General features: G+C 40.1%; 1 protein-coding gene across 2 annotated transcripts in view; it reads right to left on the reverse strand.

Annotated features, from left to right (window-relative positions):
* CYSTM1 (cysteine rich transmembrane module containing 1) overlaps nucleotides 1–19,418 on the reverse strand; it is a 57,174-nt gene extending 37,756 nt beyond the window's left edge. Inside the window, exons 1-2 of one of the 2 annotated variants that reach the window (XM_081951374.1) lie at nucleotides 19,264–19,418; nucleotides 9,985–10,227 (exon numbers count right to left, since the gene is read on the reverse strand). In XM_081951374.1, coding sequence (XP_081807500.1) covers nucleotides 9,985–10,207 — 223 coding nt within the window. In that variant the 5' untranslated portion in view covers nucleotides 10,208–10,227; nucleotides 19,264–19,418. Of the gene's footprint in view, nucleotides 1–9,984; nucleotides 10,228–19,150 lie in introns of both variants that reach the window. The other variant, XM_081951375.1, reaches the window with a different exon arrangement.
* Between the last annotated feature and the right edge of the window lie 4,297 nt (nucleotides 19,419–23,715).

Raw genomic sequence — 23,715 nt, forward strand, 5'->3', positions numbered from 1 at the left:
CTCATTCAAATATTGTGCCCCCTCGCCTCCCAACAATCATAGTATAAGTTTCTTTTAAAGTAACAATAGCCCAATAACCCCATCATCTAAATTAATTAAACATATATAAATCATAATAAGTAGCAATATCTCATTAATCCCATCTTCTAAATTTATTATGCATATATATTTCCCCACCCTCCACCCTAACCCTCCCCCACCTCCCAATCAAACCCACCCCCCTGACTTCCGCTATACACCACTCTAACAATTCCAAGCATCCCATATATTGTTTACTCTGATCATCTGTCAAGAACCCAATCTAAACATTTTTACCTAAAGGCTACATAGTACTTCCTAGTCTGATATTTCTTCTGTATATAATCAATCCATTTTACCCATTCCTGTGTATAATTCTCCTGCTTCTGACCTTTTAAGAAAGCTGAAATTTTTGCCATTTCGGCGAATCCTGCCACTTTCTGAATCCATTGATCAATTGTCGGTAAAAAATCTTTTTTCCAATGTTGCGCAATCAACAACCTAGCTGCTGTAACCATATACAAAACCAGTTTTGTTTCCCCTTTAGTAAAATCCTTAGTTATACCCAATAAAAACATTTGTGGAGTAAATTGTATTCTTTTCTTAAATACATTTTGCATAACCCACCATATTTTTATCCAAAAAGCTTTAACCTTATTGCAAGTCCACCATACATGAAAAAAGGTAGCATCTAAGCACCCGCATCTCCAACATTTTGGTTGAACATTTGGGTACATGCATGATAATTTTTTAGGATCTAAATACCATCTGTAAAACATTTTATAAAAGTTCTCCCTTAAATTCTGTGACTATGTAAATTTAACATTCTGAACCCATATTTTTTCCCACGTGTCCAACATAACCGATTCACCAAAATTCTGAGACCATTTAATCATACAATCCTTAACCAATTCACTTTCTGAATCTCTTTCTAACAATACATTATGTATTCTTTTAACCTGTTTTGGGCCAGTCTCTTTTATCTGCTTGATCAGTTCCACTTCTTTATCCATAAAACCGACCCTACAATCTTCTTTCCATCTCTTCTGTAGCTGTATATAATGTAACCAATTTAAAGTAATTCCTTCTTCCAACAGTTGTTCCAAAGTTTTCAACTGCCATTCGTCCCCATCAGCAATAAGCACATCTTTATATAAACACCCCCCCCCCGAGTGACTTAGTATTCGTAATCCACATGGTGTCTGCAAGATCCAACCAAAGCGGTATTTTATAATCCCAATTAGGCCGGTGCTTCTTCCATATTCTCATCAAGGCACTTCAGAGAACATGATTGTTAAACACTTTATCCACTCTATCTTCATAAAAAAGATATGCATGCCATCCCAGAACAAGATCATGACCTTCTATATTCAACAGTTCCGTTTTTGTTTTCCCAAACCAATCTGCTACATGCATCAATACCGCAGCTTCATAGTACAATCGGAGGTTTGGGAGTCTAAGGCCACCTCTTTCACGAGTGTCTTGCATAATCTTCATCTTTACTCTCGGTTTTTTCTCCTTCCAAACAAATTTATTTAATGTTGCTTGCCATTTTAACAAAATTTTATCTGATTTAAGCAACGGTATCATCTGGAATAGAAAGATAAATCTAGGTAGAATGTTCATTTTAATTGCTGAAATCCTTCTAAGCAAAGATAATTGTAGCTTTTTCCACACTTGAAGATCTTTCTGTATCTTTTGCCACAACACTTCATAATTATTTAGGAAAAGTTTTGTATTTGATTCTGCGATTTGTATTCCTAAATATTTGACCTTGGTCTTTTCTCTATTAATTTTTAATCCTGCCACATCTCCATATTTTTCTAGTTCTTGCATTAACCTGTTCCCTGTTTCTAATGGATCTTCGATAATAAATGCTAAGTCATCTGCAAAGGCCTGTATTTTGTATTCTTCATTTTTAATTTTGATTCCTCTTATTTCCTGTTTTTTTCTAATTTGTATCAGAAGGCTTTCTAGCGTCAGAATAAAAAGCAGAGGTGATAGTGGGCAGCCCTGTCTCACTCCTTTCATTATTTCAAAAGACTCTGTATTCTCCCCATTCAATAGTATGTTTGCCTTTTGGGTGGAGTATATTGTTTCTATTAATTTTTCAAATTTATTTCCTAAATTCATATTTTTAATTTGTTGTTTCATATATTGCCAATTTAAATTATCGAATGCCTTCTGTGCATCCAGGAATACAAGTGCCACTTGTTTCTCTGTATGCACCTCATAATACTCCAAGATATTAGCTATTATTCTGGTATTATTTCTAATTTGTCTTGTTGGGAGAAATCCATTTTGATCTGGATGTATGTAATCATTTAGTAGTCTTTTTAGTCTTTCTGCCATTATTGTTGCAAATATTTTATAGTCAGCATTCAGCAACGAGATTGGCCTCTAATTTTGAATTTGGTTTTGGTCTGTACCTTCTTTAAATATTAACGTGATGTATGCTTCCCTTCATGAGTTCGGTATTTTTGTTTTCGTCAATGTTTCGTTATACATCTCCAGCATTAGGGGTTCTATTGATTCATTCAGATCGTCTATTATTTTGTACCATTCTGCTGGGAATCCATCTGGGCCTGGTGTTTTATTATTTTTCTGTTTTTAAATTGCCTGTTTCAGTTCAATTTTTGTTATTTGTTTTGTTAACATTTCTTTCATCTCTTCAGATATTACTGGGGTTTCTTCTCCGTTTAAATATTCTTGTATTTGTTTGTCATCTGTTTGTTCCCCCTTATATAACTTCTCAAAATATTTATGTACGATCTTTTTCTTTCCTTCCATTGTGTGTTGTAATTCACCCGTTTCCTCTTGGAGTTGATATATTAATCTTTTTTCTCTTTCTTTTCTCAATCTATAAGATAGCCACCTTCCTGGTTTATTTGCTTGCTCAAAAAAAATTTGCTTCGTTAATTTTAAGTTTTTTACTATTTCTTCCTGGACTAGTATGTTTAATTTGTGTTTCGCTAGCATCCAATCTTTTCTAATTTTGTCACTTTGTGGTTTGTTTTGGAGTTCTTTTTCTAGGTTCTCAATTTCCTTCTCTAATACTTTCTGTTGTGCCCATTTTTCTTTATTTCTTTTTGCTGAATAAGCAATAATGATTCCTCGTGTGTAGGCTTTCATAATATCCCATAGGTTTTTTATTGATGTCTGTTCTTTTGTGTTTTCTTTAAAAAATAGTTCCAACTCACTCTTACATTTTTGGATAAATTCTTTTTCTTTTAATATTTGCAGATTTAATGTCCATCTTCGTCTAGTTTTTTTTTCCCCTTTCCAGATTTTAATGGGATTATGGTCTGCCCAGGTGTTTGGTAGTATTTCAATTTTATGTACTTCTGCCCCAATTTCCCTATTCATCCATGCCATGTCGATCCGTGACCAAGATTGGTGTGGGTTTGAGTAAAAGGTAAATTGTTTTTTATTTGGTTCCATTTTTCTCCAGATGTCTATCAGATTTAGCTCTTCCATCATCTCCATACACGTTATTGGTAATACTTTTTTTTTGCTTTTGGTTTTTTTGTCACTTACATAGTCTTTTTTGCTATCTGCTATGGCATTATAGTCTCCTATTATACAGATGTTTTTCCCTCCAATTTCTCTAATTTTTTCATGTAATCTTTTATAGAAATTTTTCTGGTCTTCGTTTGGGGCATAAATTGCTACCAGCAATATTGGTTTTTGGTTTATCCGTATCTCTAATATTAATATTCTTTCCCCTCGATCTGCATAAATTAAGCTTATCTTTATTCTCTCTTTAACATAAATTGCTAATCCTTTTCTTTTTTCTTCTGCCGATGCTGTATATAATTTTCCCAATTTCGGACATTCTAAGTATTTTATATCTTGTTGTTTGATATGTGTTTCCTGTAGACATATTATGGCTGCTTTTTGTTTTGTTAATTTTGCCCAGATGTGTTTTCTTTTTGTTGGTGAATTTAAACCATTGACATTTACAGATAGTAGTTGGATTTCTTCTTCCATTCTCCTAAATCTCTACTTGTCCTTATCTTTATTTGCCTCGAGTTTCTTTTTGACTTCTTGTTTTTGGTCTTACTTCCTCTTCTTTCTGTTGTTCTTCCTCTTCCCTGCTACGTCCTCCCTTTCTTCCCTCCATTGCCTTTTGTTGTCTTTCCTCCTTTCTTCTATATTCTATCTCCTCTTCTGTATTTTGTTTCTCTTCCGGATACATTAATTGCTTATATAATTCCTGTGCTTTTTCAAGGTTGTCAATTTTGATTCTCTTCTCCTGCCATGTTACTAACATCCCTTCTGGTAACCATCTAAACAGTATCTCCCACTTAATTAATTGTGTCGCCAAGAATTGGTAGTCTCTTCTCTGTTCCCTCACTCTTCGTGGGATTTGTTTTAGTATTAGTATCTCCTTCCCCTTGTACATCATCGGTTCTTCTCTTGTTATTTTATATAGTATGTCTCTTACTTTTTTCCTCGCGAACCTGATGTGCACTTCTCTGGGTAGTCAATGTTTCCTCGCATAATTGGTGGTAACTCTATAAATGTTGTTCAATTCATTTATGATCTCTTGCTTATCTCTGTTTAAAGTTTCTGCAATTAAGCCGGACATTATCATAGTTAGGTCTTCATCTTTTGCCTCTGTCACATTCTGAAAGCGGAGGTAGAAAGCTGAACGGTCCATCTCCATGTGAATAAGCGATTCCTCTAGATTTTTATTTGATGCTTTCATTTGTTGTTCAACCTGGTTTATTTTTATTTCTGTCTGTTCTGTTCTTTTTTCTACTTCTTTTATTAATTGTTAATTCTTTCCCAGAGCTTGTTGTATGGTTTCCATTTTATCATCTAATTTCTGTATGTCTTTCTTGACTTCGCTTTTCATTTCACACATCTCTGCTTTCATTTCATTCATATCTATTTTCATTTCATCGTGGTTTTTTGTTGCTGTTTCTTGGAGTTTTAACATAGTTTCTTGAATGGTTTGCAGCACTGTCTGTATATTTTCAGTATTCAACCCCGCATTTGTTTTTTCTGTTTCATTCATTTATTCTGTTGATCCTTTGGATGTTGGGGGGTGGGGGCGGCGATCCCCTTGTTGTTGGATTTATTGCAGGATTAATGTTCGTCTTTTTTCCAGTTCTTAGTGCTGTTGATGTTATATTTGCCATTTCTCTTATAGTTTTATCTTGTTCTGAAAGTATCTTGTATATATTGTCCCAAATTGGCATTCAATCTCCCCCCCCCTCTTTTTTTTCTTGTATTAGTATATCCACAGTAATCTTAATATACTATGTAAGTTTTAAATAATACAGTATAATAATAATAATATATATAAATTATACAATAATATCTAGAGGTGTTGGCAGAAGGGGTTATATAAGCAAGGAGGGAGGACAGGGGAGGGTCTCAATATTTGTACCTATTAACATCCACAATGCTATATTTTAAGTACTTAAATGCTTAGATTGTTCCTTAATAATATTAAATTTTAACTTATTTAAATGGTTGTAGCATAGGTACAATATACAATATATAAGTATATATAACTAGTAACTGCCACCGGATTTCAAACTTACTTATTTATGGTTATAACAATGTAGCAAAAGATATCGATATAAATAGAGCTATTTGTCTTAAATAATTAATTAATTCATTAATTGATTAATTCAAATATTTGGTTATAAAGATTATAACAATTGTATATAGTTATGTATTGTTAATATAGACAGTTCATTCACCTCTTTTTCCTCTGTGTTTCTTTAAGTTCAGAGCTTCTTTAAGTTATTTTCAAATCTTTCTTTCAACTTTGCTCAATTACCCGGGCTCTTCTAAGTTGTTATAATGTTGCTATTTCGTCAGCTTTCTCTTCCGCCTTGATACTTTGTTGCTCTATAATTAATGGCCGTCTGCTGCTGTTCCCCGGTATAGCGCGATCTTTCAATGTCTCCCTCTGTCTCCTTTCTCCTGCTACCCGAGTCCACAGGAACCCCAGCCAGATCGTATTTTTTTTCCCCTTGTTTCTTCGGGCTCGTTTTAGATTTTAAAGTTGTCGCTCTCACCTCTTCCAGTGGCCTTTTTAATGGGGTTTTCACGCCAGATCTCTGGAGTCTCCCTGTTTGCCCATTCTCCTCTATAGTTTGCGGTACGTCTTTCCCAGCATGTAGCTCTCCGCCGTTTTCACTTGTATCAGGCGTTGCAACAATGTAGCAAAAGTTGATTCAATTCTCTTCCTTCCTTCTTCTATTTGGTGGTTTGCCGAGGCTTCAGGTCCACCATTCAGTGAAGCAAGCGGCGAACACTTACACGCTGGGTTAAAAAGGGTATCCCCAGTCATAACGGGCGATCGCCTTCCGCCTCGTTCGTTCTGGGGTGTCCCTACTTCTCCGCTTCACCCTTCAAGCTCAGCGTATCCCCCTGGGCGATCCTCCAAACGTGTATATCGGGGTTCGAAAAGCAGAGCCCTGCTTTCTTCCCCGCACTTGCCTCCATGTCACCACCAGAAGTCTGCTGGCTCATATTTAAATGGTTTCCAAGATCCCTTTCACTAGGACTCCAAGATCACTTTCACAGTTACTACTGTTGAGCAAGGTACCACCTATACTGTACCTGTGCGTTTTGTTTTTCTTGACTAAATGTGGAACCTTACTCTTTTCACCATTGAATTTCATTTTATTAGATAGTGCCCAATGTTCAAGCTTGTCAAGATCCTTCTGTATTTTAAGCCTGTCTTCTGGAGTGTTGGCTATTCCTGCCAGCTTAGTGTCATCTGCAAATTTGATGAGTTCCCCATTTATTCCCTCATCCAAATCATTGATGAAGATGTTGAAGAGTACTGGGCCCAAAACAGAGCCTTGGAGTACTCCACTGCATACCTCCCTCCATGTAGATGCAGTTCCATTGAGGACTACATGTTGAGTGCGGCTGGTCAGCCAGTTACGAATCCATCTGGTGGTGATGCTGTCTAACCCACATTCTTCTACTTTATCTAGTAGTAGGTTATGGTCTACCTTATCAAATGCCTTACTAAAGTCCAAGTAAACTATATCAACGGCATTCCTCTGGTCCACTAATTGTGTCACTTTGTCAAAGAATGCAATAAGATTAGTCTGGCATGATCTGTTTTTGACAAACCCATGTTGGCTTTTGGCTATTACTTCATTTTAGCCACTTGTTTATGAACCATCAAATACAGAGCAGACCCCCTCCTTTTGATATGTCACTCAATATCTTGACTATATTCCAAACAGTAATCACTAATCTCTCACTTAAGCAGAAGGAAATGATGTTCATGATTTTTAAAAATTAGTCAACCAGAATTCTTATTTATGACAGTTGTGGGAACCTCAGTAAGAAAAACTGAGCCTAGAAATTCACAAGCCCTTCAGTTGAGTCCAGACATAGCACCACCAACTTTCTGTAATTGAACTAGCCCAAAATGGACACTTTGTATCAACTCTTCTGGTCCTTTTTTTCTTGGAAATAAAAACTAAGGCTGAAGCCTCCTCCGCCCCACCCAGTTCTGCCATATCTGCATTGGTTTTGAAATCTTAAACATATATGCACACATATAAAACCCTTTGACTGAAACTGAACTACCAGCCTCCTTGGAAACTATCTAATCCACTGTAGGTCAGAGTTACAGAGTCTTGCTTTTTTATCTGTAGGCTTTGACGTTTATGACAAGCACCGCTTTATTCTATACAAACAATTTGCGTAGTTTTATTTAAAAATGAGGTATGTTTCCTTTGCTTCTATCATGAGTATTTGTGTTTGGTTTCCACCTATATAGATTATTAGTTACTGATTAATCTTAGAAAAAACAAGGACTGTTAATAACTGCTCTGAAATATGGTCTATAAAAGAAAGGATCACCTAAGTTAACACTGGTAGCAAAACAATGTTTTTAAAACAAAATCAGTTGTGAAACAATAAACAAGGTATGGCCATTAATGAAAAATTATTATTCATTTTAAATTATTATCTAAGCACAGGATTAGCTTGAACACGTTTTTGTCAAGCTGCATTAAGAATGAATGCAGATTTTTTTCAGAGGTAATCCCCCAGGCCAGACAAGACCAAAAAACATTGTATGCAACATGTGTTCCTTAGGTATCAGACATTTGGGGGAAACAAAAACTTATTAGACACATTCAGAACAAGGAGCTAAAGTGGGAAGATGAGAGGAAAGAGGAAGACAACATGAGAATATCTACAAGTTAATTTTGTAAAACAAAATCCACATGAATCACATAAGACTTGCAGTAACCAAATTTGCAATAATCAAGATGTTTAGTTTGTTTATTCCTAATCAACATCCATCCAACTAGTATTGGTAACCCTCCTCTATGTCTTCAAGAATATATTAATATCTACTGATGCCTGGAATTCTCTTTAATTCCTGTGCAAGAATTATATAATCTATAATCCAATGGCTATCTTTACAAGTGATTTAATGTCAAGCAGTTACAACAAATAAAATAGGAAAAACACTTTAAAAAAGTATTAAAACTTATTCCATGGCTATATGGTTTCACACTAATTAATATCACCAACTCTCTTTTTTAATGTTTATTAAACGTATTTCAACATTAAAAACAACACACAGTTCCACTCATTACAGAGTTTCCGTATGGATCCGTCACTCATATTAACAGTTACGAATTTTATAGATTACTAAACTATGTATTATATATTCATTTAAGTTATAACAATATTTACAAGTATATACATTTCTCTCTTTTTGATATACATCTTCCATATTCCTTATATAGTAGTTTTACATCTATCTTCCAGCCAATTGTACCATATACTCCAGGTTTTATAATATTCCGATTCTTCTCTATCTTTTACTTCCATGGTTAACCTATCCATCTCTGCACACTCAAGTATCTTTCTTATTATTATTAGATCGGAGAGGGTGTTGTTCTGTTTCCAATTTTGAGCAAAACCAATTCTAGCTGCAGTTAATATATGCAGTATTATGTATTGAATTTTTTTACACGTTTTCGTTATACACGTTATACCCAATAGCAATATTTCTGGTTGCAGCTCTATTTTTTGTCCTGTAATTTCTTCTAGATATTTCTTTATTTTGAGCTAGTAATCCCTGGCTTTGGGGCATGACCACCACATATGATAGAAAGTTCCTTGTTTATAGCTGCATCTCCAACATTCAGGGGAATGCTTTGGAAACATTTTGGCCAATCTCGCCGGGGGTAAATGCCAACAATAAAACATATTGTACAAATTTTCTTAATTTTTCTCCCATAGTTTTTCCCAATGTTCCAAATCAATACTATAACCAAAATTTTGGGCCCAACTTATCATTGTCTCTTTCATTGTTTCTTCCTCCATTTTAAATCTTAAGAAATAATTATATGCTTTGGTAATCATTTTTTCTTCCATCCCCTCACTTCCAATTCCAATTTATAGCAAATGTATACAGTAAAATATTCCTTGGTTACATTATATTTGAAAAAAAATAACCAGTTTATAAAAAGATTTTATTATCTAGTTAAGGACTTCGGTACTCCTAATAATAATAAAAATATGTGCAAATCAAACTATGTCATTGCTTCATATCACATAGCAAACTGCAAGTATTTTGCTTGAAGCTGTCTAATTAATATCACTCACTCTTGTGGAATTCCCTGGTAGGCTTCTGTTCAGATACTAACAAGGTCCAACTCTACTTGACTTCTGAGTCGAGAAAAGGTTGGCCAGTTCTGTATCAAGCCTAACCACTTGGAGAATAAAGCAGAAATAAGGGTAAAGGTAAGAGACATAGTAAAAAAAAAAGAATTCTTTTCCATATAAAAGAAATCCTTCCTTCTTTTCAAAGAATTGGCCAAGCTGGATAAAATTATAGAAATACTGAGAAACATCCTTTGAACACCATGTTCTCATTAACATACTTTAACCATTTAACTATTAGAATTGTAATAAATCATGAAGTCTATACAATTTCATGCAAGGTATTTATATTACCTGTATTCTTAGGTCCATCTGCATAGACTGGTCCTGGAGGTGCAGCATTCTGCCATCCGTATGGTGGGTAACCATTGTAGCCTGGTTGGCCAGCTGGATATGGCCCTGTAGGCCCCGGCTGATAGGCAGGATATGGACCAGGGCCTGATGGTTGTTGAGTATATGGTGGGTAAGGGGCAGTTGGGCCCGGGCCAGGATACGGTGGAGGATTTTCATAATTCATGTAGGACACTTACTTGTTTCCTAAAAATACAGAACTGTATTTTACTTTCAATTGTAATCTTTAAACAAGAAACATACATTTTATTAAATTTCATTAAATTTAATGTGTAAATTGTTATTAACTTTAATTTTAAATTAATTTAATGAAAATTAATGTAGGAAAAAGCAAGGTTTTTACACCTGGGCAGAAAAAACCAAAGATACAAGTACAGATTAGTCAAAACCTGGCTCAAAAACAGTAACTATGAGAGGAATCTTGGAGTGGGCGATCATTTGAATATGAACCAGCAGTGTGAGACAGCAGCCAAACAAGCTAATACAATCTTGAGTTGTATAAACAGAGGCATAGAATCAAAATCATGTGAAGTATTAGTACCGCTTTATAAAACCTTAGTAAGACCACACCTGGAATGCTGCCTCCAGTTTTGGTCACATTACAAAAAAGATGTTGAGATTTTGGAAAAAGTACACAAGAACTGTTAGAGCTGGAGACTAAAACATATAGGAATGGTTGCAAGATTTGGATTTGGCTAGTCTAGACAAAAGGAGGATAGGATAGCAGTATTCCAGTATTTGAGAGGCTGCCACAAAGAGGAGGGGGTCAATTTATTATCCAAAGCACCAGAGACAAGAAACAATGGATGGAAACTCCAAGGAGAGAAGCAACCTGAAATTGAGGAGAAACTTCTTAACAGTGAGGACAGTAAACCAGTGTAACACCTTGCCTCCTGATGTTGTGGGTGCTTCATCACTGCAGATTTTTAAGAAGAGACCAGACAGTCACTTGTCTATAGGATCTCCTGCTTGAGCAGGGAGCTGGACTAGAAGACCTTCAAGGTCCCTTCCAGCTCTATTCTGATTTTAATATCTCATAAGCAACCTGCTTAATTTTATGTTTCATTTACAGCTAGGGTGCCATATACTGTCATCAACAGAAGTATTCTTTCTAAATCTCAAAGTTTGTTTCTGTTTACAGATGATTACACCTATCATCAAGTAGAGCCCTGGCAGATGCACCAGACTTCTTAGAGCAAAGGGAAGCAATTGGCAGTTCTCCGGCACTCCATTTTCAGCCCTTGAGAACCTCAGAATGGGTGGGCTGAAATGTTCAGACCTGATTTACTGAGAAGACCTGAATGGTGATGGCTAAGAGGCAAAATAGACTGTACTGGATGATGGAGTTCTAAAGTATCCATTGTGTCTCTTTAAACTCCTGAATACTCTCCAAAACACTGGGCCAATTTTTATCACTGGGGGAAATTTAATTATAAAAATGCTTAAGGCAGCCATTTTGCCCTTTAGTGATGCTATATGTCAGCGATGGCGAACCTTTTTTGGCTCGCGTGCCATAAGTGGGGGGAGCGCGGGGGGGTCGCGTGCAGGCGTGCCGCACCCATAATGCAACGCGCACCTCAGTGCGCATGCGCGCACAACGCGCACAACGCGCCCATTTTTACATTTTTTTTCGCCCTCCCCAGGCTCCAGGGGCTGTATAGGAGCCTGGGGAGGGCGAAAAGAGCCTCCCCCGACCCCCCGGAGGCCCTCCGGAGGCTTCAGGGACTGTCCAGAGGCTTCCCTGAAGCCTTCGGAGCGCTTAAAACCACCCTCCGAGCAAACTGGGAGTGACTTCCGGGTTGCTCGGATGGTCGTTTTAAGAGCTCTGAAGGCTTCAGGGAAGCCTCGGGACGATCCCTGAACAGGCACGAGACGTGCGTCTCGATCGCCCGGGCTCGGATCGCCTCCGCCGTGCGGCGCCTCAGGCCCAGCGTCCTTGTACCGCTCCACCCAGCCTCTGCGCACTCGCCAGCGTGGCGCGCAGCCGCCTCCATCCCTTGCGCCGCTCCGCCCAGCCTCTGCGCGCTCGCCCGGCCTTCACATCGCTGCCGCTGCCGCCGCCAATCGCCCACCCGGCAGAGTTTATGTAACCTTGGCTGGGTCTGAGCGAGGGAGCCCAGCGCTGCTGCGAGAGGCGCTTCTGCAACTGGGCGCCCCCGCCTGCCAGCCAAGCCCCCTCGGACACCGGTGCCCGCCAGGCAGTTAGGGGGGCGAAGGGGGGGCGCGGCTATGCAGTCAACACACGCAGTAGTTTTCGGCCACTCTGAGCCCAGCAAGGGAAGGACGCGGGGAGTCGGCAGAAGTTGGGGACGGAGGGAGAAAGGCGGAGGGGGGAGGCCTAGCATCCAGCGGTTACATAACCGGCTGCGGCGCTTCTCTGCTCCGGACCTCCCCGCCCGAGCGGAGCCATCGGGCGGCCCCCATCCGGGAGGCAGGAGGACAGCCCCACGCGCCCCTCCCGCAGCTCCTGCCTTTCCCCGCGGGGCCCTGGACCCCTCGCGACCTCCGCCTCCAAGGCCCGGGAGATGCACTGGCGGGGCAGGCGGAAAGTTTGTTCCGTCCCTGGCAAAGTTGCCTCCCCCGCCCCCCGAGACCCAGCCCGACCTTGCGTGCCGGGGAGGCGGACGGAGCCCACGCGAGGCGGCGCGCCTGCCACGTGGAAGAGCAGCGTAAGGTGTGGAGGCGCCCCCGAGCGCCTGTCCTCCCCCCCAGTCGCCTCTCGCCCAGGCGGCTCCCAGCCAGGAAAAGTTTGCCGGGCGTCGCGTGGTGCCTCCCGCCCTGCCTGCCTCCCCTGCCCCGCCCCGCCCCCCCGCGCTTACCTCCTCCACCTCCGCCGCCGCCTCTGGAGCAGCTGTGCCTGCTGCGGTTGGGAGGCAGCGGCGCATCGCCTTTCCGCGCTTGCTCCGCGCCGGCCGGGGAATCTCGAGCTGCCACCGCCGCTGCTTCTGCCTCTCCGGGGCCGCCACCTCTGCAGCCGCCGCCGCCGCCTGCTTCCTTCGGAACGCTTAAAATGACGCTCCGAGCAACCCGGAAGTCACTTCCAGGTTGCTCGGAGTGTGATTTTAAGCGTTCCGAAGGCTTCAGGGACGGTCCCTGAAGCCTCCGGGGGGCGGGGGAGGCTGTTTTCGCCCTCCCTAGGCTCCTATAAAGCCTCTGGAGCCTGGGGAAGGCGAAAAATAACTTTTAGAAAGGTGAGCTCAGCTGGCCAGCGCGCACATGCGCACTGGCCAGCTGACAGGGCAGAGCCTCGCGTGCCCTGACAAATGGCTCCGCGTGCCACTTGTGGCACGCGTGCCATAGGTTCGCCATCACGGCTATATGTCATACAACAATATTTGCAATCTTCAGGCAAATCACAAAGACCAAGTGTGGTTGTTATAGCAAAAAAATATTTATCCTTCCCTGTCTTATGGCAATGTACTCCAGAAGCATGCCTACTGCAACAAATCTAGCTATAAGGAAGTAATCAATGCTTCTCTGGAATATCTCAAAGGACCTTGCTGCCTTCTTCAGAATGATGCAATTATTGCTCTCGGGAATCCCGATACCTCAGTCTAACAATACTTCTTCACAAAGGCACATTCTGGGCAAGATAGTTTGGAAGCTACTAATGCAGCAGAACCTCCTGTGTCACTTGGCCAAAATGATTTTGCTTTCTGGAAGAACTGTTAGAGCAGGGGATAAACAGCAAAATAGCCTATGCTAGCACAACTAATAGAATGACAAGCTGAAGGAGAGGATAGGCAGTATGTCAATCCTTATGGATGTGATAAGCTAGAAAAGTACTTAGGCAACCCTGATAAGGATGGTATATTGCACAGGTGTCAAAGTCAATCGTGTCACGTGACGTATCACAACATTTTTTGCCTTTGCAGAGCTGGGGTGTGTGTAGCCTGCATGTGATGCATCTGGCCCGCAGGCGGCCAGTTTGACACCCCTGGTGTATGCCTCCAAAGCAACACCTGAAGGAACCAATAGCCTATGATTGGAATAAAATGTTGTATTAAGTGAGTTTACATATTGCTCAATTCATATAGTTTACCAAACAAAGTTTGATTTGGCACAGAAAATTGAGCATAACTATAAAGCAGAGATTGACGTTTCTACCGAAGGTTGAACTTTCTGTATTTCTGTTAATACAGAGGACACAGTGCTGCAACACAAGTGGGCAAATCCAAAATTATTCCTGGTTTTGTCTTTTTTTTGAGGTTGAAGGTGAACTTGAAAGTAACTGCATTTAACTTAGTAAACCCTAAAAGTCTTACTGCTGCTTGCAAGCAATAATGGTAAATGTGAGCTTTTGTTTACACACTTTGTATTATTATCTCAAGAGGAAGAAACTTGAATTATTCCCAAGGTACAACACTTGGTTCCTCTGCTTATTTAAAAAACCACTTTAGTTAGATATTCATCAATAGGCAATTTTTCATGTACTGTCAATGTTGCTACAGCAGCTTTGTTTTTCACAGCTTCTCCAATCGGCTCCAAATCCCTAGAAGCAGCTGCCCTATCCAAGAAGGTTACTAGCACTGAAAAAAATCAGTAAATGCTTCTCAAAGAAAAAGTATTTCATCCATACCACAGCAGCAATATAGAAACAGCTATATTTTAGAAGCATAACTCTGACAAGCCAATTAAGAAGACTGGCTGGTGATATATTAAACAATAAAAAGATGAAATATTTTTTTATTAGAAGAAAAACAAAATTTCACTTATTTCAAGCATTGTTTACCCACTATACAACACTAAATCGGAGAAATGGGCAAATCTAATTCTATAATTCTGCCAACTATGTATGTATGTATGTATGTATGTATGTATGTATGTATGTATGTATGTTGCTGTTTTCATCATTACAGCAGTTGTTTGACTAATGATGACCTAACAAGTCAGGCTACATTTGACTAACTCCTACTGAGCTATGCATGAAATTGATCCAGATAGATGTCATTAGCCTACATGTCAAATACTGTACTACCCAAAATGTTATCAAGCCAAGAATTGTCTGGTTATTTTATCCACAAAGAACTGTTCACAAAAGAAAAATCATGCATTGAAAAGTTGGATGCTCTGCATTCCAAATACCTAAAACAAATATAACATGTTACATCAAAGCAATCAGCAATGTTGCTATGTATGACTAAGCAACTGCACTTTGCTTTCTATTCCTGTACAGAAACAAATTGGCAATTTGAAATAGGTAAGAATAGATTTTTCTGTGACCCTTGTAATTTTACCAATTTTTAAAGTTTTATCTTCACTGTTTTGTAAGTAAATAATCCACTTTATATCACTTCCCCTTTCTCTTAATAATCTTAATCTTTAATCCCCTCAAAAAATGTCCTAGAACTTCAATTTCTCAAAAAAAAACCTTCAGCACTTTATCAGATTCCTTTTGTAAATCTAAGATAAGAAAGTTATCTAAGTCACTCTTTTGATTTGTCACTTGCATATCCCTTTTAATTATTAAGGCATCCATTGGTTTCATTTTTATATTCAATGTAACATCTTTCATATCACTATTTCAAACTCTCATTTCCAAATCCACTTTCTAATCACTCCTAGTCCTGTCCAGCAGACACTTTTAAGATTAACTTGTGGGAGAAGCCGGAAGCATCGCGGGGAGACTGGCTGGAAAAAAGTGGGCTCTGCCGAGCCTCGCGGAAATCCAAGACAAACAGCTGTTGGGAGGTCTTCGGACTGAAGCCTGTCCTGGAGGGACAGGGAAGAAGAAGGGATCTCTCAGATGACCTAGAGCAGTGGTCGGCAAGCCGCGGCTCGCGAGCCACATACGGCTCTTTACACATTTTAATGCGGCTCTTCTGTGTGCCAGGCGCCCGCTCCCCTCCCTCCCACTGTTCCCTCTAAGGTGCGCGGCTGCGCGGCTGCACAGGTGGCAAGAAAACACCGCACAGCAGTTTCCAACTGCCGCGCAGTGCTTTCTGCTGTCACAGGCGCAGGAGGCTGGGGAGGTCCTTTGCAAACGGCTAGAACTGGCCGCCCGCAAAGGACCTCCCCGGACTTGTTTTGGTGAGCGCGGGGCGACTGACGCCAGGAAAGCAAGCCCGGGGAGGAGGTCCTTTGTGGGTGGCCAATCCTAGCTGCTTGCGCCCGGCGCTGCAGCTAAAGTAAAGCCCCTGCCGCTACCGGAATATCTGCTGCCGCCTCCTCCTCCTCTAACAGCACCCGACGCTGCGGCAGAGGTGAAGCCGCTAAAGCTCCCGCCGGCGCCCCCCTCCATTCGGAGCACCTGAGTTGGGCCCCCTGCCCCCTCCTACTCTGCTGTGCTTTTGAGGAGCCATGAGGCCGCGGGAGCCAGTAGGAAGGCAGCGGGGGGGGGCAGGAGCAGGGAAAAAAGGCCTCATGGCTTCTCAAAAGCATGGCGGCGGCGGAGAAGGCAGCAGGGGTAACGCGGTGCTCCGAGTGGAGGGGGGCGCCAGCGGGAGCTTTGGCGGCTTCACTCCAAATGTGGAGGTGCTGTTGGAGGAGGAGGAGGAGGCAGCTGTTGTTCTGGTGGCGGCAGGGGCTCGTCGACATCTTCAGCAGCAGCCCTGCCCCCTGTGAAAAAAGCCGAAGATGGATTTGGCTCAGTTGAAAAAAAAGGTTGCCTACCACTGACCTAGAGGAACCAACAGTTCCTTGGGAGGTCGGAAAAAAGCCCTTCAAACTTTACACATGTAAACTATGTGTTCGGGTCAGAGAAGCTCCTTGCACAACTGATGATCCTTCATGCACTCTTCAGCATTTTCTTTCACTTATGAAAGCCAAAAGCTACTCTGCTTCTTAATTATTTCTTAATTATGTCCTGCTATTCTAAGAAGTGCCAGGTAGCTTACATGGACTCATTTAACCCTCACAACAGAAACCTCATAAGGAAGGTTGTACTAAGAGAAACAGATGGCCCCAATAGTTGAAATTGACCCACCCCCTCATTCCCTAACCATTGAGCTATTATTTCAATTGTGACGTAGCTTAGCCATGCACTTGATGAACCAGTTTCACAAGACTAATGGTTATTAGCAAGCTTACAGTAAGCAAAGTCTTTCTTAGACTCCCATATTATCGAAATCACAGAGATATAAATATTATAATAGGTTTGGGCTCAATAGGCTGATACCAATGTTCAACTTCTTTTGTTCATACACATTCCTATGGCCATAACAGATCTTTTAGCTACCCCCAATATTTATCATAAATGAAGGATGTCAGTCTTTGTGTCTTTACATTCTCCAAAGCCAACTTTCCTGTCTTAAATCTTTACACTGCTACTCCTTCACTAAGCACCTTAATGTTCCCAGTAAGAAGTTCTCACAGTGCTTCTCAACACAAAAGTATACTTGTATCTTCAGAATAAACTCATGAATTACAAAGCCATACAATATTGCTTTCATAAATGACTCTCCCATTCTAGGAAGGCATCAAGACCAAAGAGAGAAAATCAAACATCTCTTCCTCTTAGTCCTTTTTGTTATATTTTTTTTTTGCTTTTATGAACAATGACTTAATTTTTTTCTTCACTATCTTTTATATATTCTTCTATTTTATACTATTTTATCTGCTGTGCAAGTCATGGCTTTTATTCAGTCTTATTTTATCGTAATTAAGTTTAACTTTACATGTTATTCAGTGATCAAATTGAACATATACTTTGGTAATAAATATGAGGCATTGGAAACACATACAGTAGCACAGAATGAGGAAGATGAAAAGGAAACTCAATGGTTGTGACAGACCATAATGGATTCAGAATGAACTTACAATATTTCTACTGAAGTAGAGCAGTAAAAAAGTACAAGTTTCCTGTAAAGCTGCAACTAAATTAAGGAACAACTGGATCCAGCATTTATGAGTCACACAGTAACAGCAATTAACAAACACATTGACTATAATTAACAAATGAGCATCTTATCTTTGACCCAAAATCCATTAGGATAATTTGTTTTTGAAGCAATATAGGTGAAAGGTAGACAGATATTCATCTCAAATCTTAAAGAAAATCAGGAAGAGAACCCTCTCCAAGTACAGGAAAGCATCAGAAAAGAAAAATTAAACAGCATAATTTTACTTCTTATTCAAAGGGGAGAAAAATAAAGAGTCACAAGATGAGGAATCGAGACAGAAAAAAATATATAAAGAGATACAATTACTAGTATTGAGGTGTATTCTGCAGGCCAAATGAGATCAGCATTGGCATGAGCATTATGGTAAATTTTACCCATACCTAACATTTTCAATAAACAATGAAACAAAATTATATCTCTGGCTTATTCCAATTGCTATATATTAATATGGGTGTGTGAAAATATTAATTTTTATCTGTTGAAGAATTTTTTGCACTTTTTTTTACCAGCCATCCTCCCCTTGGATTTTTATCTTTATAGCCACCCTGTAAAATAATTTAAGCCGAGACAGCTCGACTGGCGCTAGGCTGAGCTTTACAGTACCACATTAAGAGTACAGTACAGAGCGAGTTGTTTAGCCTTCTGTGCCATCCTTCTCAAAGAAATAAGCAGGAGTTGTCACGCCCCGCCCCGCCCCACCCACCACGAACTGTTATTGTACATCCTTCTGCCACTTAGATTCAACCTTTGCCCAGAGGCCTCTCTCTTCCTACTGCCCAGCAAACAAGGTCGTCTTGGTAAAACCGCTAAGTCACAAGGAGCTAGAAGACGCACCCCCCTCCCCCGCCTCTTCCTGGAAAGGCTGGCAGGGAAAATGGTCTCCTTGGCTCCAGGAGGAGAACCGTACTTTAACGTTTTAGAGTAACCGCCGCATTGTGGTTATACACCTGACGAAGTACGGGCGGGCACACCAAACGTGTTCGCCTTTCTTCTCCTCCAAGATTTCCTCAGCCCCGCGATATGACTACTAGCACAACACAACCTGGCCTGCCCTCCTTAAGCCTCCGTTCCAGGAGAAGGAGCCCAAGTGGGGCGAAGAACCATAAAGGTAGCCCCACCGAGACGCCACTAGCACAGTAGCCGCCGCCAGTGCAGCCTCAGAGCTGCAGCCACCGAATGGCCTGTTTTGCACTGTCAGGCAAAAGGGACCCATCCTGGTCTCCAGCTCCCCGGCGTCTTCAGGCAGACTAGGCTCGATATGCACATACCCCCAAACCCGGAGCTTCCTAGGAGCCTACTCCAACGGCGATGCCGAAACTCCAGTCCCAGCCCTCGCGTCGTCCCCAGGGACAGGGACAGGGGCAGCAGCAGCCGCGCCTACCTGTCTCACGAAGGCTGGCGTCCACTCTCCCCGCAAGCTCTCTGTCTACTCCTTCCTTCTATCTATCGGTTTCAACAATACAACCGCAAAGTGCGCACGGCCATGACGTCACTCCAGGAGCTCCAGTCATCGGGCGGCCAGCGAGGGAGGGCTCTGCAGTGGGGCCACCTCGCCAGCCCTGGAAGTATGCTGCACCCGGGACGTGCGTACAGCTGTTTCCGCCACATCCGCAGCCGCGGTGTTGGGGGAGGTTTAAGGTTCTTTTATTGAAGAGCCCTCCTTCTTGTGGTCCTAATGTCCAGTCTTTTGGATCCCGCGGGAAAGAAGGAACAGGAGTGGGGTAGGCAGGTCACGCATGCAGGAACCACCCCGTCTCCCACTTCTTTTGGCTGTCTGACTGTGTTCTTTACAACATGCTTGTTTATTATGGTATCGCATTTTTAGCCTGCTACAATCACAAGCAGACTCTCGGCGGTTCACTGAACGATAAAATGACATTTTTTAAAAAAAAAATCTACAAGCCGAATTACACAACTAACCCATGCAAAGTCTGGCATTAGCCCACAAACTTCCTCCGGAAAAGATCTGTTTTAGTAGCTTCCGGAAAGCGCTTAAAATTGGAGCAAAATACTGATCCAGTGCTGATTTCATCTAGATCATCTAACTCCAAAGCGTCTTTGATCTGTGACTAAGATGGTAGTTAGAGAGTGGGTGTGTTGTTCTTTTAAAGGGTAATAGAATACTATATATACCTGCATCCCTTTCCTGCACTGGGTTCAAAAACCCAGTGCAGGAAGGAAACTTTCCGCGCTATGAACTGAAAGGTTATTGCCGTTAACTAGATGTCAGTCTTCCTGTCAAACCCTCGATAAGGAGCAGTACGTGAGGTGCTTTGAATACTATAAAAGTACTGAATTTTGCAGTTTTTTCTTTTACTGGTTTGAGCTGAGGAAAGAGCAAATAGCCGCAAGATGTCAGCGTGTCTCGTGATTCCAACTAAGTAGTAGTCCAGTGACCCCTGGTGGTTTGTAAAGATAAAGGATTTGGGCCCATAGATGTCCTAAGCGCTGTTTAGCAGTCCTGGCAGAGGTCTTTTGAAAGAATGGAATGGAGTAGAATGGGAGTTATTGGAATTGCAATAAAATAAGAGTAGAATACTTTATTGGCCTAATGTGATTAGACACACAAGGAATTTATCGGTGCAGAAGCTTTAGAAGATAATGTCCACAGAACATAAAAATGTGGGAATGCTTGGTTAGAAAAGCTGTAAACTCTGTCACAGAATTAATGTTCATATTCAATAGTGGATTAAATTCTCAAAACATTTTTAATAGTAACACTAAATTTTGGGGGAAAGCAGCTGGCTTAATAGGAACGATTGCATTGTTGTGTGAAGATGCACCAAAATGTAAATAATTTGTCTGGATGATAACTATTACATATTTAATATTTTCTTTACTCACTGACTCCCTAGTCCTGATATACATACTTTTGGAAACAATCTTTAGTTGTTTCATATAGTTTTTAATTGACAGCTGATGACAGAGAATGCAAATTTTCACTGAGAGTTACTGTTCCTAAGACTGAGAGCAACGTATTATTTCTCATTATGCCCTTATTATTTCCCATTATGCCCTTATAAAATATTCTGTAATAAAGAAAGGACCAAGATATAACAGCTATGGTTTATATATTGCAAGTGAATAAAAGGCTGAATTGCTACGTAAAATACTGGTATGAAATACAGATTTGTATTAATGGATGGCTTTTGGATTTAAAAGAAACTCAATTTTTGTTCTAAAAACTGACTGCTTATGTAAAAAAATAAAGAGCTGTATGGTTGTTTGATCAATTCATTGTTGACCAATTTTTCATCTCATACTTCATTGGAAATCTAGTAGGATGACAGGTTTTAGGTAAAAAATGTAAGCTCTGCTATTATTTTTCTTAATATTATACATGATATTTTCTGCAATATAACAAATTCCAATTTAAGACATTGCTTACATAAAGCTGAAAAATGTGGCTGTTACACCACAAATTAAAATTGCCAAATAAAATATTAATTTTATTTTAAAACAACATTTTAATTATTTTCTAATACTTTGTTGCCCCTGTATGAGAAGATTAGCTGGGGAAGAAAGAATATAAAATATTGCTAAAAAAAAGCCAGGAATAAAATACATTCCAAGTATTCCTTTTTGTTTCTTCTAGGCATTTCTTTGAAGAACATTACAATTGTGCTACTATCTTATGCTCACCTGGATACACAAGATGTCAAAGATGTACAATGGTCAGAAGCATTTTATGAGTGTTAAATGTCTTGAAACAATTAGATATTAGATATTTCCTATGGTACTACTATGTGCCAATAGAGGGCACTTTTGACCATTCTGTGGAATAAAATTTCTACCTATGCAAATTCTACAAAAATGGTCCCCAAATTCTCAAGCTTGACTCTTTGTTGGCACTATTGAATATAGAGAAACTGTCTAAATGGGAATTCACTTCCAAATTTAAATTATTACTTTAAAATTTCCCCCTCCCAAAAAAAGCCACACTGCATTGATTTCTCTCACTTGTTAGCTCCCAGCTGTATTGGACAACTTCCAGCATTTCCTATAGGAATGGAACATTGCTGAGGATGCCTAACCTATCCAGGCAGTAGGTTTGTGATTGCTTACATGTAAATAGTTGTCAAGGAAGTTGGGGGATAAATAAATAAAAAAAACATTTTGGATGTTTTGTTGATATTTCTGATGCTCTAATAATCTGATAGTTTCTTGCATAGGCAGAAAATTAACTCTTTGACTTGTTGCTTCTGGCAGAACCTGGCACCTTCCACAATTGCCAATACATTTACTTCACACACATAAATATTGTGGTTTGTCTTAACAATGTCAACATGGACTGCAGAGGATGCCTAAGAAACAAAGTATTCTGTAATTTTACAGTTGAAATGAAAATAAATTTTTAAAAATGTTTTGCAGAGTAGAGGATATTGAGCAGCCATCCAACAACCCTATCTAGGGACCATAGGGATGCATTGAGAGCTGAGTAAATAGTTAGGGGGGCATATATTGGAAATGTGTTTAATTACCAAAGAAGTATAGCACAAAAGTTAATCTAATTGACAGATGACAGGGGAGAAAGCAACAATTTCCTACTTTGCTTTAGCCTTTTCCCATGTCAAATCGATCTAAGCATAAAGATGGAATGGCACCCCAAGTAAGATAGACATTAAATCTCTAGATCAGGCCATTTACATGTGATGGCCCTGAAGAAACTTGAGGATGTTATCTCAAAGCTTCTGTCTGTATCTGCTAAATCATGGACAATTGATATAGAGTATGAGAATTGAAGAAAGGCAAATGGACAACAAAAGATTTTGTTTCCTGGTTGCTTTTCCTGAATGACAACCAAGATTTTGTTTCCTGAATGTTTCCGGAATTGCAGATTTTTGGCTGCTAATCATGAAAATAACCCATAACTTTATCATGTACCATCTTATAGAAATCTTCTCGTTGTTCAATGTTCCTGTTGCAATGTACTTCAGTACCTGTTAGCTATGAAAGAAACATATGGAAACATGGAACTATTGTTGCAGCAAATCGAGTTATACCAAATGTAACTAGAATATCTGAAGATTTAAAAGTAGTTGGCTCTGCTGCTTGGCATGTAGCTCAGATATACCAAGTACTGTTGTTACATATGTGAATGGGACAGATGTGCAAGAGAATTGCATTACATTAAAAACAAACAGCCACTCCGAAAAAAATTGGTTCCAGGACAGAAAATATGGTGCATGAACAACTTGTTGACCCAACAATTATATTTGTGCTTCCGCTTCACATAAAAATGAAAAATTTTATGAAATTGATAAACAAGGAAGGTGAATGCTTTTGTTACTTGAGACAGATGTTTCCAAGAATAAATGATGCCATAATTAAAGAAGACATTTTTGTTGGTCCACTGATCAGATATATCATCAATGACAAGCGGTTCAAAGATCTGTTAGTGAGGCCAGAGAAAATCACCTAGAAAGCATTTAAGTTGGTTGAGAATTTTCTTGGCAACTTCAGAGCACCAAACTATATTCAGCTGGTTGATATAAAATCAAAGGTATAAGTATAGGATAGGGGATACCATGTTAGACAGCAGCATTATTGAACCAATATGTGTGTCTTGATGGATCACAAGCTGAACAAGAACAAATAGTGTGATGTGGTTTTAGTCCATCCATCTACCTCCCTCCCTCATTCTTGTCAAGCACAGTATTTTTTTCTAGTGAATAATCCATTCACATCACATACCCAAAAATCTGCTTTGTGATAATCACCTAAAGAAAGCAGTCAATATTTATTTGTTTCAGAATATATTGATGAATTGCTGCTTTTGCAGTCACAGTACTTTGTAATCATTGTTAGATGCATGAAGGTATTGTTTTTCTCC

This window comes from Natrix helvetica, assembly GCF_964273705.1.
Source record: "Natrix helvetica genome assembly, chromosome: 4".
NCBI classification, from domain to species: domain Eukaryota; kingdom Metazoa; phylum Chordata; class Lepidosauria; order Squamata; family Natricidae; genus Natrix; species Natrix helvetica.